At 40.6% G+C, this 15220-nt stretch overlaps 1 protein-coding gene across 1 annotated transcript in view; it reads right to left on the reverse strand.

Annotated features, from left to right (window-relative positions):
• ARHGEF37 (Rho guanine nucleotide exchange factor 37) overlaps positions 1 to 15220 on the reverse strand; it is a 72779-nt gene that overhangs the window by 18365 nt on the left and 39194 nt on the right. The window contains exons 4-6 of the mRNA XM_027841653.1: positions 7561 to 7708; positions 1917 to 2116; positions 1144 to 1274 (exon numbers count right to left, since the gene is read on the reverse strand). Of these exons, the coding sequence (XP_027697454.1) occupies positions 1144 to 1274; positions 1917 to 2116; positions 7561 to 7708 (479 nt within the window). The remainder of the gene's footprint in view (positions 1 to 1143; positions 1275 to 1916; positions 2117 to 7560; positions 7709 to 15220) is intronic.

The raw sequence follows: 15220 nt of genomic DNA on the forward strand, positions 1-15220 counted from the left end.
AAAAGCCCTTATGAAGATTAATGCCCACTGAATTATGACTAGATTGCTCTTTAACTTCAGAGCCACATGTGGATTTATATGGAACTATGGCCTCTCCACACTTTCTTCAGCTTGATCCCTAATCCCATTAATATACCAATACTCAAAGTCACCCTCAATTTCCCCATCATACCATCCTTTTCCTTTTCTCCTCCCAATAAAATGTAAACTCCTAGTCAGGGATAATTTAATTTTTGATTTTGTATGCCCAGCACTTGGCACTGGGTCTTGCATATAGTAGGCAATTAACAAGTGCATACTGAATTGATTTTGCTATCTATAGCCTTCCACATCCTGGAATAGTTAACATTTTTCACACTTGTAGGGTGACAAGAGATCAGAACAATTGAAATCTATATTCTCTAGTCTACAAAAGGCATAACTGGGCTTCTTCTGGTGAGAGCAATGTGATATAATGGAAGGAACACCCATCTTAGAAGCAGGAGACCTGAATTCAATGCCTAGCTCCACACTTCATAGGTATTTGATTTTGGGCTCACATTACCTAGATGATCCTCGGGTTTCTTACTTATAAAACAGAGAATAAATACTTGTACCACCTAATTCACAGGATTGTTATGAGCAAACTATTTTGTCAATATGAACATGCTACAGAAAAGTGAATTATAATTACATGTAGGACAAGTGACATTCCCAGAATGCTCATAACCTCTGAATCTTCTCCCTGCAGAGCCATAACTGGGTGTTGTGGTCTGGGGTTTGCCACAGGTGCCAATATCTAAGGGGTAGTGCTTCTCAGGAGGGAACGTTTCTCCCCTGTTGGTCCAAAGAAGAAGGTCCTCATGCTAGGACTCACACCCATGGAGGTGTGTGGGGGAAAACAGGCCCCCAGGTAAAGACAAGAGAAAGGGTCATAGGACAGAGAACTGGGGAATGAAGAGGAGGGGAAGCTACCACTTCATTACTGACTAAACTATCCTCTGTACCCATCATGCCCATCCCAATTATCCCCATGCTCTCCCCCTTTTGCTTTTGCCCTACATAAAAAGAATTCTAGGTTACACATTCAGGTTCTTCCCACTACTGCTTAGAGGGCCCAGGACAGCAACGTACCAGGAGATATAAGTAACAAAGGACTCTCACCCTGGTCACAATCCCAGCTTCTTGCTTGAACAACTGACTTAGACGCAGAGTCTTCTTGGAGATAGAGTGTGTATTAATCCGGGCCAACCTCTCCCTGACCGTCAGATGCTCCAACTTGCTGTATTTAGTGACTGTGGGGGAGCAAGGAACAGAGCAGGGGGGAAAGGGATACATGAGAGCACACAATTTTCCCTGAGAAGTTGGTCTAGGGCCAGTTTGGGGTCACTGCTTTGTGACAGAACAAGGAAGGAGTAGTAAAAGGAACGAATAAGGAGAAGCCTAGGAACTATAAAGAAAAGAAAAGCAGAGACCTGAGGTCCCTAGCCCATAGAAGGGTGATGGGGGCTTCCAGTGCTGAAAGCCACATGCTAGAGTAGACAGAGCACACTGTTCTTGGATAGTCTGGGGGTCATAAGACCTAAGGGTTTCAGTCTCTACTTCTACTGGCCATATGGCCTTTAGCAAGTCAACCAACCACTCATTCTTTGCTTCTTTATCTATAAAATAAGGATAATAATACTCTTACTACCTACTTCACAGGATTGTCATAAGGAAAGTGCTTTGTAAACCCTAAAGCACTGTAATTATTATTATTGTTGTTAATACTGAATTTCTCTTTACTTGGAAAACTTTCTGTCTTTAGTGGTTCATATTATCTCCTTAAAATTCAGTTTCTTTGGAACTTGGAGTGGCATCAACTTGTAGCTTTCAAATGCCAGGATACAGATAATCTAGAAGTCTGGGGGCCTTTCCCAACTGGCCAATATCCTTACCAATTTCCTTACGCCTCTTGTACTCATTGATGTTGGAATTGACCTCTTGCATGGCTCTGGTAGCCCTCTGCAAGGCCTCGTAGGCGTGGTCATCAGGTGGCGTGTTCTCCAGGATCTTCTGCAGCAGGAGAGGGTATCTGGTCACCCGCTGCACAGGCATCACCAGCAAGAAAGTGAGACCTGAGGCTCCAGCCTGTGGCCTACGGGAAAAGTGGGGGGACAAATTAGTCAGGTAGACTTGTGGACTGGAAAGAGATTTGGGACTAGGAATCAGAGACTACATTTTAACCCCAGCCCTACTACTAACTCACTGAGTAATCTTGGGAAAGACATTTATCCTTTCTGGGCCTCATTTTTTTTTTCACTTCTAAAATGAGGAAATTGAACTATATAAGGGATTCTTTGAACATTTTTTGGGTCATGGACCCATTTGGTAGACTGGTAAAGCCCAAAGATGTATTTAAGTACATAAGATAAAACATACAGCATTACAAAGGAAACCATGTATTTTGAAATACAGCTAACAAAATATTCAAAGAGCAAGTTCACAAACCCCAGGTTAAGAACCCGTGAAGTAGAAAATTACTAAAGGTCCTTTCAGCCCTAACATTCAGTAAGGATTTGGTAGAAGAAAACTGATGGATCACAACTTAGCAAACCCCAAACCTGGGTTAACCTCCCCCTGGGGGGATGTGCTGGTAAAATATTTAACAACAGGCTCTTCACACATGACACACTTTCAAGTCTACTCTGCATTAAATTTTTATTAAAATTTTCTCCATATTAAGTCAACAGTCAACAAAACAATAAATCCAGCCCAGACTTGTAGTGTTTGCCTATTTCCAAGGTGCAAATGTTCACATTTTAAAAATCAGCTCTTGAGAGCAGGTTCAAGCTGGCTTCAGCATATCCCTGGTTACCCCACTTCTATACTCCTAACTCCTGTGTAAGACCAATGAAGAAAGTCATACAATCAAATTGAGTAGGGTCTTAATAAAAGCAATACTTTTATTCTTCCTTATTTGATTCTTCATCACATTTCCCACACTGGCTGTTCTAAAATTTTCCTTCTTCCTCAAGTCTTCAACCACCCTCCCCGCTCTCTGTTAGCAGATGATTTTACCTCCCACTTCACTGAGAAAATAAGGGCCATCTGTTGTGTACTTCCTTTCTCCTTCCTTATCCTGAACCTCAAAATCCCACTGAATCACCCTCATTCTCTTCTTTGATTTAGTCACTGATAAACAGGTGTTCCTTCTCCTTGCCAAGACCAGCCCCTCTTCCTGTGTCCTCCCATTCACAGCCACATTCCTAGGGGAAAAATGTCTACAGTCATTTCTTCTCCTTCCTCTCTTCCTCCTACTTGGCAATCTAGCTTCCTACCCAATCACTCTTATCTTTTGATCAAAACTATTTCTCTTCCAGGTTACCAACAATCTCTCCAAAGTTACCAACAATCTGTTAATTGCTCCATCCAATGACCTTTTCTCATTCCCTGTTCTTCTTGACCGCTCCCTCCTTCTAAATACTCTCTCCTTCATCAATTTTCATGGCATTTCTCTTTTCACCTTCAGCTACCTTTTACCATTCCTTCAAAGTTTCCTTTGCCAGATTAACATCTATGTCTCACTCCCAACCATGGGTTTTGTGACATTTAAAAAGTTCAAGAGACATAGTTTCTGGGTAATTAGTCATTTTATTAATAATGCTAGCATTTTATTAATAAAAGAGGTCAATGGCACTCTCAAATGCCAAAAACCCCTCATGGAACCCACTCAATGCTTATATGCCCTTGGAAGGGTGGGTGTTCCTGAGGGTAGCAATCAACTCTGATTGGTTATCAATTAATGAGAAAATTAATATTATAATGAGATGTGGGAACATTCTAATGAGGGTCTTGGGGGTACATGACTTGGATTACCCAAGTCTTAGTCAAAGAGATTTATCAATTTCCACATCACCTGTCTGACAAAAGTGAGAATCCACATTTTCCCAGATCTGTTTGAGTAAACACAATGATCAGGAATAATTCATCCACTGGCCTAAACTTAGGATTTCTTTTACTGTCTTTGATTAGATCTTAGCCTGGTAAGTCTTTGCCCAAGATTTCCCATACTGGTTGATTTTTGATGAGAAAGTAGAAAAAAAGGGTAAAAACCTTGGTCTTAATTCAATAATTAGTTATTAAATATAAGAGAGAAATGATATTTCTTTCCGTGTCCTACAAAGCTCTGTCCAGAGTCTCTATTTTCCCTCTCAGTCAGCTTTTAATTACCATCTCAGTGCAAATGACTTCTAAATTTACTTATCTAGTCTTAGAGTACCAAGACTATGGGAGTATGAATAGTAAACTTGGTTATATATAACTCTTCCTAATCAAGAGAACCACCAATAAAGCTGATAAAGTCATATATATTTTTGGGGGGTTCATGCAATTTTGGAGCATATGGCTAAATAGAAAAAATGTTTGATTCTGGATCTGAAATCATAGATTTGAATACTCTTTGGGTCCCTTTAACAGAAAGTTCAAAAGGCAGCTAGGTAGTCCAGTGGATCTCTAGAGCACTGGGCCTAGAATCAGGAAAACACAAGTTCAAATCTGACCTCAGTCACTTACTGAGTCATACTTAGAGTATGACTCTAGGTAAGTCACTTAGTCTATGTCTGCCTTAGTTTCCTCAATAGGAAAATGGGGATAACAATAGCACTTACCTTCTAGAGTTGCTGTAAGGATCAAATGAGATAATATTTATAAGGTGCTTGTGACAGTGCCTGGCTCATAGTGGGTATTTATTCCCTTTCCATGTTCCTTTTCCCAATGCCTAGCACAGTACCCTGCAAATACTCGGAACTAAGTGTCTGTTGAACTAAACCAAACTGCCGGAAAATAGGTAGCCCCCAAGAACCCCTATGACATAAAGAACTTATTTCCCTCAAAGAGGAAACTCAAATTCTCTACAATGAAGGAGTATAACTTCCAGGCATTTCTGGAAGAGCTCAAGGATGTCAGCAGGAGGCAGTGGGATCCAGTAGAAAGAGAGAGATGGGAATTTCCAGTCATGGGTTCTATTTCTGCTACTAATTTACTGTGTGACACTAGCCAAGTCTCCTCTCCTCCCTGACCCTCCATTTCTACTCCATATAATGAGAGGGCTGGACTAGATAACCTTTAAAGCTCCATCTAACCCTAAAAATTCTATAAATCTAAAATCAGCTTCAATTGAACTGTGCATGCTTATTTTCATGTCCCTTCGCCTCTGCAGTTTCTGGGTTGACTCTGGGCATTTGGTGGTATTAAAGCTTAAAATTCATGAGTCAGGTCCTCTGTAACAATGGGGATAGATTAGGAGACTCCTTAGCTTAGACCCAAATTCCACCAACATGGGCTGCTGCATGGCTTTCCACATAGGAACAGAAAGCAGAGGTTGGCTAGGAAATGCTGACTACAGGTTTGCTTTTCAGCTTGGCAAAACAGGGCCCACTCAGTCTTTTCAGTAAACAATCCTCCAATATTATACCAGGGTGAGTCAGGCCTTCGAAAAGTACAAATGATTGTCTATTAAATAACTGAGACAGAATCTCCTTAGCTTGATGGAATGCTTCCCATTGGCATTTCTTCTTAAAGGCAAAACCTTTTCTGGAAAGAGAGAGAGAGAGGTAGAGGAGATGGGGAAGAGGGAGGAGAGAAGAGAGGAGGCAGGGGAGAAAGGAAGAAAGAAGAAAGAGAGAAGGAGGAGAGAGACAGGGAAGGAAGGGAGAGGGGGAAAGAGAAAAGGGAGATATGGAGAAAGAGGGGGGAGAGGAGAGAGAGAGAACAGAAAGGAACAGAGTGAAGTGAGGAGAGCAAGGGAGAAAGACAGGGAGAGGAAGAGGGGGGAAGGGGAGAAAGAGAGGGGGGAAAGGGGATGGGGAAAGTGGGAGGGGGAGGGGAAGAGGGGGAAAGGGGAGGAAGAAGGGGGTGGAGGAGAGGGGGAGGAAGAGAGGTGGAGAAGGGGGGGAGGAGGAGATGAGATGGGGAGAGAGAGAGAGAAGGTGAGGAAAAGGAGAGGGGGAGGGGGAAGGAGAGAGAGAGGGAGAAGATTAGTCGAGAGGATGGGAATCAGCAGGACTAGTGGTCTAAAACTTTTACTCCTAGGGATTCTTTTCATAAACCATCTTCAACTCCTTCCTAGGGCTGTTGAGGGGAAGGCGATTTCTACACTTAAGCATTGTACAAATGTGAATGACTTAACATTCTTGATTTGCAGAAAGCTGCAGAACAAATGAGCAGTGAAGGCTAAAATGGATTATAGTTACACGATAACAGCAGTTGATTTTCAATTAAAAGCAAAAAATCAGATGTGTTTTGGCTGCCTGTGCAAAAGGAAGGTAGCAACAGCTAACAACCTGGAAACTTTCTGGGCATGATCATCTGTGTTAGGAAGATGGGCTCAAACTAACTTATGGAGATTTTTGTCATCATTACAACTTATGGACAATGAGTTAACCAGAGAATAATATTTCATTCCCTCTTTGGTCTTAATCGTCATCTACCCCAGAATGAATGTAGACTCTCAAGGTATAACTATGCCTTGAGAAGAAACATGATAAAAAGGAGAGAAGGCCACTCTAGTGACAGGAAGACTTGGGTTCAAATCCTGTCACTGATAAATACTAGATGTATGACCATAGACAAGTCATTTAACATCTTAGTGTTCCACCCAACTCTAAGACCATAAGTTAAATATAAGCTGCCAATCTCTACCAGAAGACAGAATTTGTGTACAGGTAGTACAGGCTCAGCTCAACCACAGATGCCACTATTTATTGTAGTATTTATGTATTTTTAAAACATTTAACATGTATAAAACTGGGCTACTGTTTTAATAAGGTTCCTATCTTTTTTAATGCATCATTGATGAAGTTTTTAAGTGTTGTGCCTTCAACTTCATTTTACCCATAAACCCTATGGTTTTTGTTGTGAGATCTTTCATGGATAGCATGGTGATTTTTAGGAATTCATATGTTACATTATGGCAGATCTGACTATAATTATAAACTTTTCCCCAGTTCTACCCATATATGCTTCTGACCATGTAATAATCATAATGAACTCCCTAAAGACTGTAGCTATAGCAAGCTCTGTAGAATCTCAGAGCTAAAAAGAAGTTTAGAGGTCATCTCTTCCTTTCCCTCTCCACCAATGCAGGAACCCCTTTTACTACATCAGGAAGTCAACCAACCTCTGCTTGAACATCTCCAGGAACATAGCAACTCCTTCCATTGTCAAAAAACTCAGATAATCGTTAGAGCCCCAAACTGACACTGAGTAACTTCTGCCAGGTTGCTTCCTCTGGGGTCAAATAGAACAAATACAATCCCTTATCTCTAGGACAGGCTTCAGATATTTGACCCTGCCCCTCATAAGTCTTCTCTTCTCCAAACTAAAACTCTCTAATTCTTTAATTTCCAACTTGTCAATTTCTCTTTCAAAATGTGGTACCCAGAACTAGACACAGTCCTTCAGGTGCAATATGACCAGGGTGGAAAACATTTGGACAACCAGTTCTCTTGACAGGGGTCTTAATAGATGGCACAAAGTTTAAAAATCTTCTTCTAGCTTCTTCCTAATTCTTACCCAACCGTCCCTGTTGTTTCAACTCACACCACTGCAGTGATGACATCTTGAATTGCCTTCTGTAGCGTGGGTACCTTCTTATACGAATCTACCATGGCCATGGCCTGATTATAGCTGGCACAGTAGACCTTATAGGTGCTCTCCATCTCCTCTTGGAATTCAAGGAACAGATTACCTAGTGGTCCAAAAATATGGATAATGATTTTTCACAAGGCAGATTTCTTTGTATAACTAATTACACACAATTAACCATAATCCTTTTGGTCACACAAAAAAATCCAGTCTAGAGTACTCCCAAAGATTATAGGTCAAGGGCCAAATTTCTTCCCATGGAGACTTCTAAGGGCTTATTTTACAAACCAAATTCAGGGGTTTCAGTCACCTAATCATAGTGCTAGCCCATAAATAGTACCAGCCAACCTCTGTTCTAGCAGTATCCATTGTACCTATAAGGACAAGGCATTTGTTATTATGGATTGCTAGTGAGCCCCGTCCAAACTATATAGATCTTCCCCAGAATCACCCATACTCTAGAATGTGACATCCATTCCATCCCTGGTTTCTTCCTGATTCACAGATTCTGAGCAAGTTGATTCGAAGGCTTATAATTTATCTACTTCATGGTCCCAGTCCAACAGGAAGCCTGAGGTAGTAAAAGAGGCATTGAAGATGAAATCAAAAAACCTAGTCAAGGTTGTAGTCCCAAACCACCATAAGGAAATCAGGATAGTTAGCTGAATTCTGCCAAGTCAGTGTGGCAGGGTAGAAAGAGAACCAAATTTGGAATCGGAAAACCTAGACTTAACTCTGATTGAGTCACATACTAAGTATCCTAAATCATCTTAAACAAATAGCATTGTCTCTCTGAGCATCAGTTTTATTACCTGTAAAAATGGAGATAATAATACTTGTACCAAGTTCCTCACAGGGTTATTGTGACAATCAATTATTTTAATGGACTGAAAGCATTTTGTAAACCAAGAAACTCTATATAAATGTGAGCTACCACCTAGTTCAGGCACTCATTAAGGTCAGGAAAGACCTTGAGAACTTTTAACAACTTGGTTTATCTTCCAGACTCCAGGACCAGCGCTCTATCCATTGTACCAGTTAGATGCCAAACGGATTGAAAATTTAGATAATAAGAGCCGAGAAGGTTGATAAACTAGAAAGTAAGGGTATTTGAGGGTACATTGGCACCTAATGGAAGATCTCAAGTGCAAAGATGATTTAGAAGTTTTTCTTTTAAACTTTCCTTTAAGCCTCCATGCAGCTTTGGCCCTGTGTTCCCAGACCTCCTTTCAGGAGTCGAGTATAACAGTTTTCGAATACATCTCCAATTTGACAATAGTCTTCAAGTGTTTAGAGGGCTATCATATTTACACTAAGTCTTCTCATCTCCAGGCTAAATATACCCAGTTACTTGACCTGGTCCCTGTATGACATGGTTTAACCTTCACCGCTGAAAAACATCAGTAAAGGCAACACAAACACTTACTTGTTGGAGATGTTTAACCGAAATCTGATTAAAAGAATTGACATTCATACTTCAGTTATAAAATAGACCAGATATCTTTTAAGATCTCTTCCCGTTTTATGATTTTATGGTTTTATAATTTAATAATCACCAATATTTATGTAGTGCTTACTATGTGCCAAGCGTTATACTAAGAACTTCACAATGATCTCATTTGACCCTCACAACAACCCTGGGAGGGAGGTGCTATTACTATCCTCATTTTACAGATGAGGAAACTGAAGCAAACAGAAGTTAAGTGGCTTGCCCAGGTTCACACAACTGTAAGTATCTAAGGCCAAATTGGAATTCAAGCCTTTCTGACTCTAGGCTCAGCACTCTATCCACTAGGCCACTTAGCTGCCCCTTATGTTCAGGAATACACAGGTAGCAAATGTTAGCCTAGAATAGAACCTGGGTTCCTGATTTCTACTCTTTCATATCAACCAATCAACAAGCATTAAACAAAACCCAACAAGCATTTTGAAAAACCCACAAGCATTTATTTAACACCTACTGTTTGACTAACATTGTTTGAGACAATAGGGATGATACAAAGATGAAAAATTAAACAATCCCTGTCTTCAAGGAATTTATAGTCTGTTGAGGAGACAACATGTATACATACAAATATATAAAAAAGAAATGCAAGGTAATTTTGAGGAGAGAGGATAGGCACCTGTAGCTGGGGATATTAGGAAAGATCTCATGTAAGAAATGGTGCCTTGAACTGAGATCTGTAGGAAACTAGGGATTCTGAGAGGCAGAAGTAAGGAGAGAATGAACTCCAGGCATGATAGGACAGCCTGGACAAGGGAGATGGAATGGCCTACATAAGGAATGTCAAGAAGGCAGGTTTGGCTGGACATAAGAGTGCATGAAAGGAAGTCATCCATAATAAGATTAGAAAAGTAGGCTATCCACAGGTTGTTAAGAACTTTGAATGACAGAGGAGATCCAGATTTGATCCTGGAAATAACAGGGAGTCACTAGAGTTTCTCAAGCAGGGAACTGATGTGGTCAGACCTTTGGTTTCAGAAAGATTGCTTTGGCTTGGAGGATGAATTGGGGAGGGGAGATGCATCAGATAGCATGATGAATTAGGAGGTTCTTGTGATAGTTTGTGGCAATTAGGTGGTGCAGTGGATAAAATGCCAGGCCTGGAGACAGGAAAACTCATCTTCCCGAGTTCAAATCTAGCCTCAAACTTATTAGCTGTGTGATCCTGGGAAAGTCACATAAACACTGTCTGCCTCAGTTTCTTCAACTGTAAAGTGAGGATAATAATAGCACCTACCTCTCAGGGTTGTTATGAGGATCAAATGAGATAATATTTGTAAAACATTTAGCATGGTGCCTGGCACATGGTAAGCATTTAATAAATGCTTATTCATTTCTCCTTCCCTTTCATCTCAGCTGCACATAGGGATGGTCATACCCTTGATGGTCATCACCTACAGGGGTGGTACCTCCACAATCCATAATTCTAAAAAATTCCCCTATCTGATCATACCTACTGACCTTCCATTTTTACCTGTGTTTTATCCTCCCTAAACCAATACTCTGTCCTCACCAACTTCTCATCATTTCACCCTTCCTTAATTTCAGGTCATGACCCCTGCTCCATCCTTATTTCCTTTCCTTCAGAATCTTGATTCATTAGTTTCCAAATTCAACTTGACACCATCCTGCGCTGTTGAATCCCTTGCCCCATTGTCTCATCATTGCTCATCCTTCCCAAGATTCCAACCATGGCCTCTTCCATTATCATCCTATCCACTACCTGTCTTTGCTACTCGAATGACACTGGAGGTAGACACATAATCGTGCTGACTGGATCCACTCTACTAATTGCCTCTCTCACCCACTACCTATAGAGTCTGTTCTAAATTTTTTCTTCTTAAGCTACCTATGGTTATGCCTCCTTCTTCCTCCTCAGCAGAAGGCTTTGATTCCTGCTTCACTGAAAAAATGGAGGCCATTTGTGACAAAGCTTCCTTTAGGCCTCAATTTTACACTTCAAATCACCTCAACATCACCCATTCCTCTCTCCCTTTGATGCAGAGGATGAGATGTTCTTTTTTCTTATAATGTTAATCCCCTCTACCAATGCCCTTGATCTCATCTTTTTCCATCTCTTCTAGGAGTTTGTCCCTTCAATAATTCTCTCATTCCTTCCCAAATTTTCATACTCTCTTTACCCACTGGCTCATTCCCTGCAGTTTCCAGATATCCCAATTCTTAAATTACCTTCACCTGATTCTGCTATCCCTCCAAGTTACTGTCATATTTTTCTCTCTTGAATAGCCAAACTCCTAGAAAAAGGTGTCTATACTCATGGCTTCCACGCTCTCCTCTCCCACTCAATGTTTGGCCTCTTACAATTTGGTTTCTGTCACCACTGAAACAGTTTTTCCAAGGTCAGTAATAATTTCTTTGTTGCTAAATGCAACGGCCTTTTCTCAGCACTCATCCTTCTTGGCCTCTCACGGAGGTGAGAGGCCATCTAGACCAACCTATACCTGACCAAGAATGCTCTCTACAACATCCAGCCTTCTCTTGAAGACATGATCAGCCAACCCATTCTCCTTTTTTGGATGGCTCTAGTTCTGAGGATATTTTCTCTTACATCAAGCCTAAGTCTATGTATTTTAAACTTGCTGCTTTGTTCTACCCTCTGGGCCCAAGTAGACTAAATCTAACCCCTCTTTCATGTGACAGCCTCTCAAGATAGCTATCATGCTCCCAAATCCTTAAGGCTTCTCCAATCTTAACACTCCAGGGTCTTTTGACTGGTCCTCATGTGGCATGACCTTGAGACCTTTCACCAGTTTGGTTTACCAAAATCCTTCCTAAAATGTGGTGCCCAGAACTAATCATAATACTCCTGATATGTTCTGACCAGGGCAGAAGATAGTAGACCCACCATCTCCTTCTTTGACATTTGTTGTTGTTTGAATCATTTCAGTCATCCCTGACTTTTCATGACCCCATTTGGAGTTTTCTTGGCAAAGATACTGGAGTGGTTTGCCATTTCCTTCTCCAGCCTATTTTAAAGATGAGGAAACTGAGGCAAACAGGGTGAAGTGACTTGCCCAGGGTCACACAGCTAATAAGTGTCTACAGCCAGATTCAAACTCATAAAGAAGGGTCTTTTTCATTCCATGCCTAGTGCTCTATCTACTTCTCCATTATGGTTCTCTTAATGAAGCCTAAACTGCACTGTCCATAAAAAAAAACTAGTATTGTTGAAAAAGCATTCAGCAGGGAATTTCATGGCCAGTAGACCTGGGCTACATGCAATTTTACCCTTTTTGGCTGATACATCACACTGTTAGGCCTGACCTAGTTTGCAAGGTGACTATGTCTTAATTGTACAATTTCATTACAAAGAAAAGAATGATTAAATGGTTAATAATAATTAGGGGACCCAGAAAAAATAAGAGTAACGCTTATTTCTTTCCCAGGAAGCAATTTAGAGCTAAAAAGGTATATTTAGTTTTGTTATGCCATTTGAAAAATCACAAATAAGTCTTGGAGAGAATCCAAAGTGATAAAAAGATATATTTAAAAGTAAATTGATGAAAGGTTAACTGAACTAGACTTCTTCAGTACAATAAAGCATGCTTTCCAGTACAGTGAAATATTGTCACTATCAAACAGTATAGTTATTAGGCACTCACACATAGGTGGCAATTCTCTATAGAAATACACAGAGGAATTCTAGTCGAAATTATCCACTTATCACACAATAGAAACTACAGCCTTTCATTACTGCTTTAGGAGAAAGCTGAACTAAGGAGCTTGAAAAGCCTCATCATTTGTCACTGTTTAACAACACCTACCTCTGGACTCCCTACCCTGGGTTTTTGTGACACAATCTGGTTATGCTTCTCTTTCTACCCATGTGACTGATTCTTCTCCATCTCCTTTGTATGAGCATGGGGAAGGAAAGGGAATAAGCATTTATATAGCACCTACTATGTACCAGCCACTGTGCTAAGTGGAAGGTTGTTGTTATTGTTGTTGTTGTTGAGTTGTTTTCAGTTGCGTTTGACCCCCCATGGGGGGTTTTCTTGGCAGAGATACTAAAGTGGTTTGCCATTTCCTTCTCCAGCTCATTTTACAGATGAGGAAACTGAGGTAAACAGTTAAATGACTTGCCCAGGGTCACACAGCTATACTAGAGTCAGATTTGAACTCAAGTCTTCCTGACTTCAGGCCCAGCACTTTATCCAGTGCACCACCTAGCTGCCCAGAAGTGGAAGGTAGGTGCTGTTTATATCCCCATTCTACAATTGAGGAAATTGAAGCAAACAAAGGTTAAGTGACTTGCCCCAGGGTCACAAAGTCAGTAAGTATCTGAGGCTGGATTTGAATTCAGGTCTTCCTGACTCCGGGCCCAGCATTGTATCATTTCAGTATTAGCCCCTATGGCTCATCCAAGTGTGGGCCCCATATACATCCCTAGGTCCTGAGGCATCCCCTCGTCTTTCCTCTGCACTCTGTCTCTTGGTGATCTCACTAGTTTCCATGGATTCAATCCTCATTTCTACCCATGCTCTCTCTCCTGAGCTCTAGTCCAATACTTCCAATTGCTTCCTGGACATCTCAACCAAATGTACCACAGACATCTCAAACTTGAAACATTCAAAATCTAATTACCTTTCCCCACTAAAACCCACTTCTCCTCACATCGCTATTTCTACCTAGGGCAGTTCTCTTCTGGCATCCAGCTTTATAACCCAGAAGTCATCATCAGCTCCTCATCCTCACTCAATTCCCACATTCAATCAGTTGCCAAATCTTGCCATTTGTATCTCTCCAGTATTAATTGTATCTATCCCTTCTCTCTATTCATACCACAACCACTTTAGTTCAGACCCTCATTTCCTCTTTCTTAGACAGCTACTTTCTCAAAAACCTTCAATGGCTCCCATTTTTTTCTAAGAAAATATACAAGTTTCTCTATTTGGTGCCTAAAGTTTGTCTATGGTCTGACTCTAATAAATTTTTTTCAGGCTGTTTACACATGATTTGCCCTCATACCTTGGCCTATTTAACGTTCCCTGTAGAGCCATTCTATCTTCTGTCTCCATGCTTTTGTATAGGTTGTCCCCCATACTTGGAATGCTCTTCTCCTTACCTCTGCCTCTGGGTACATCTAGTTTCCTTTGAAGCTTAAGTGCCACCTCCTTTAAGAGGTCTTTTTTGATCCCCTCAATTATTAGTGCCACCCCTTCCAATGACTTTGTATATATTTTGTACATCTGTATTTATTCATCGCTAACAGGTGTTCTGTGAACATGTTGTTCCCAATAGAATCTAAGTTCCTTTGAAAGCAATGGCTTTGTCGTTTTTATATTTGTATACTGAGTACCTAACACAGTGCCTGGAACATAATAAGAACGCCAGAAGACAAAAACAAAAAACAAAACAAAACAACAACAACAAAAAAAACCCAATATACTTGTTCGTTCACTCCAAATAATTAAAGTTGGCATGGGCTGCACTGGGGCATAATAGGTCTCTTTTCCTTTGAAATATTCTAGGAGAGATAGGATGACTATTTGGCAGGGAACACATAGAAGAGATTCTCAATCAAGTATAGGTTGGATTATGCCCTGTGAGGTCCCTTTCTGCTCTGAGATGTTTTAATTCTCTATTCCCTGAACTAATTTGTGTATCATAACATCTCTGTTGCTACAATCAAGTGTTTATGATTCTGCATCCCTTCTTTAACTTTTACCAACCCTGTGCCATTTCTGTTATATGGATTATATGTGTGTGTGTGTGTGTACACACATATACATACATATGTGTGTACACATATATGTGCCTGTATATGTGTATTTATCTACACATATACATATATTCCATTTGGATATAGAAATGTGTGTGTGTACACATATATATTCACTATATATGTATGTATGTATTTATACGTACACATACATGTAAGTGTGTATATTAAATATTCGGGGGAAATTAGGTGGCTCAGTGGATAGAGCACTGGGCTTGGAATCAGAAAGACCTGAATTCAAATCTGGCCTCAGAAACTTACTAGCTGTGCGATCCTGGGCAAGTCACTTAACCCTGTTTGCCCGTTTCCTCATCTGTAAAATGACCTAAAGAAGGAAATGGCAAACTACTCTAGTATCTTTACCAAGA

This window comes from Vombatus ursinus, unplaced genomic scaffold, assembly GCF_900497805.2.
Source record: "Vombatus ursinus unplaced genomic scaffold, bare-nosed wombat genome assembly UNPS02014863.1, whole genome shotgun sequence".
Classification (NCBI taxonomy): domain Eukaryota; kingdom Metazoa; phylum Chordata; class Mammalia; order Diprotodontia; family Vombatidae; genus Vombatus; species Vombatus ursinus.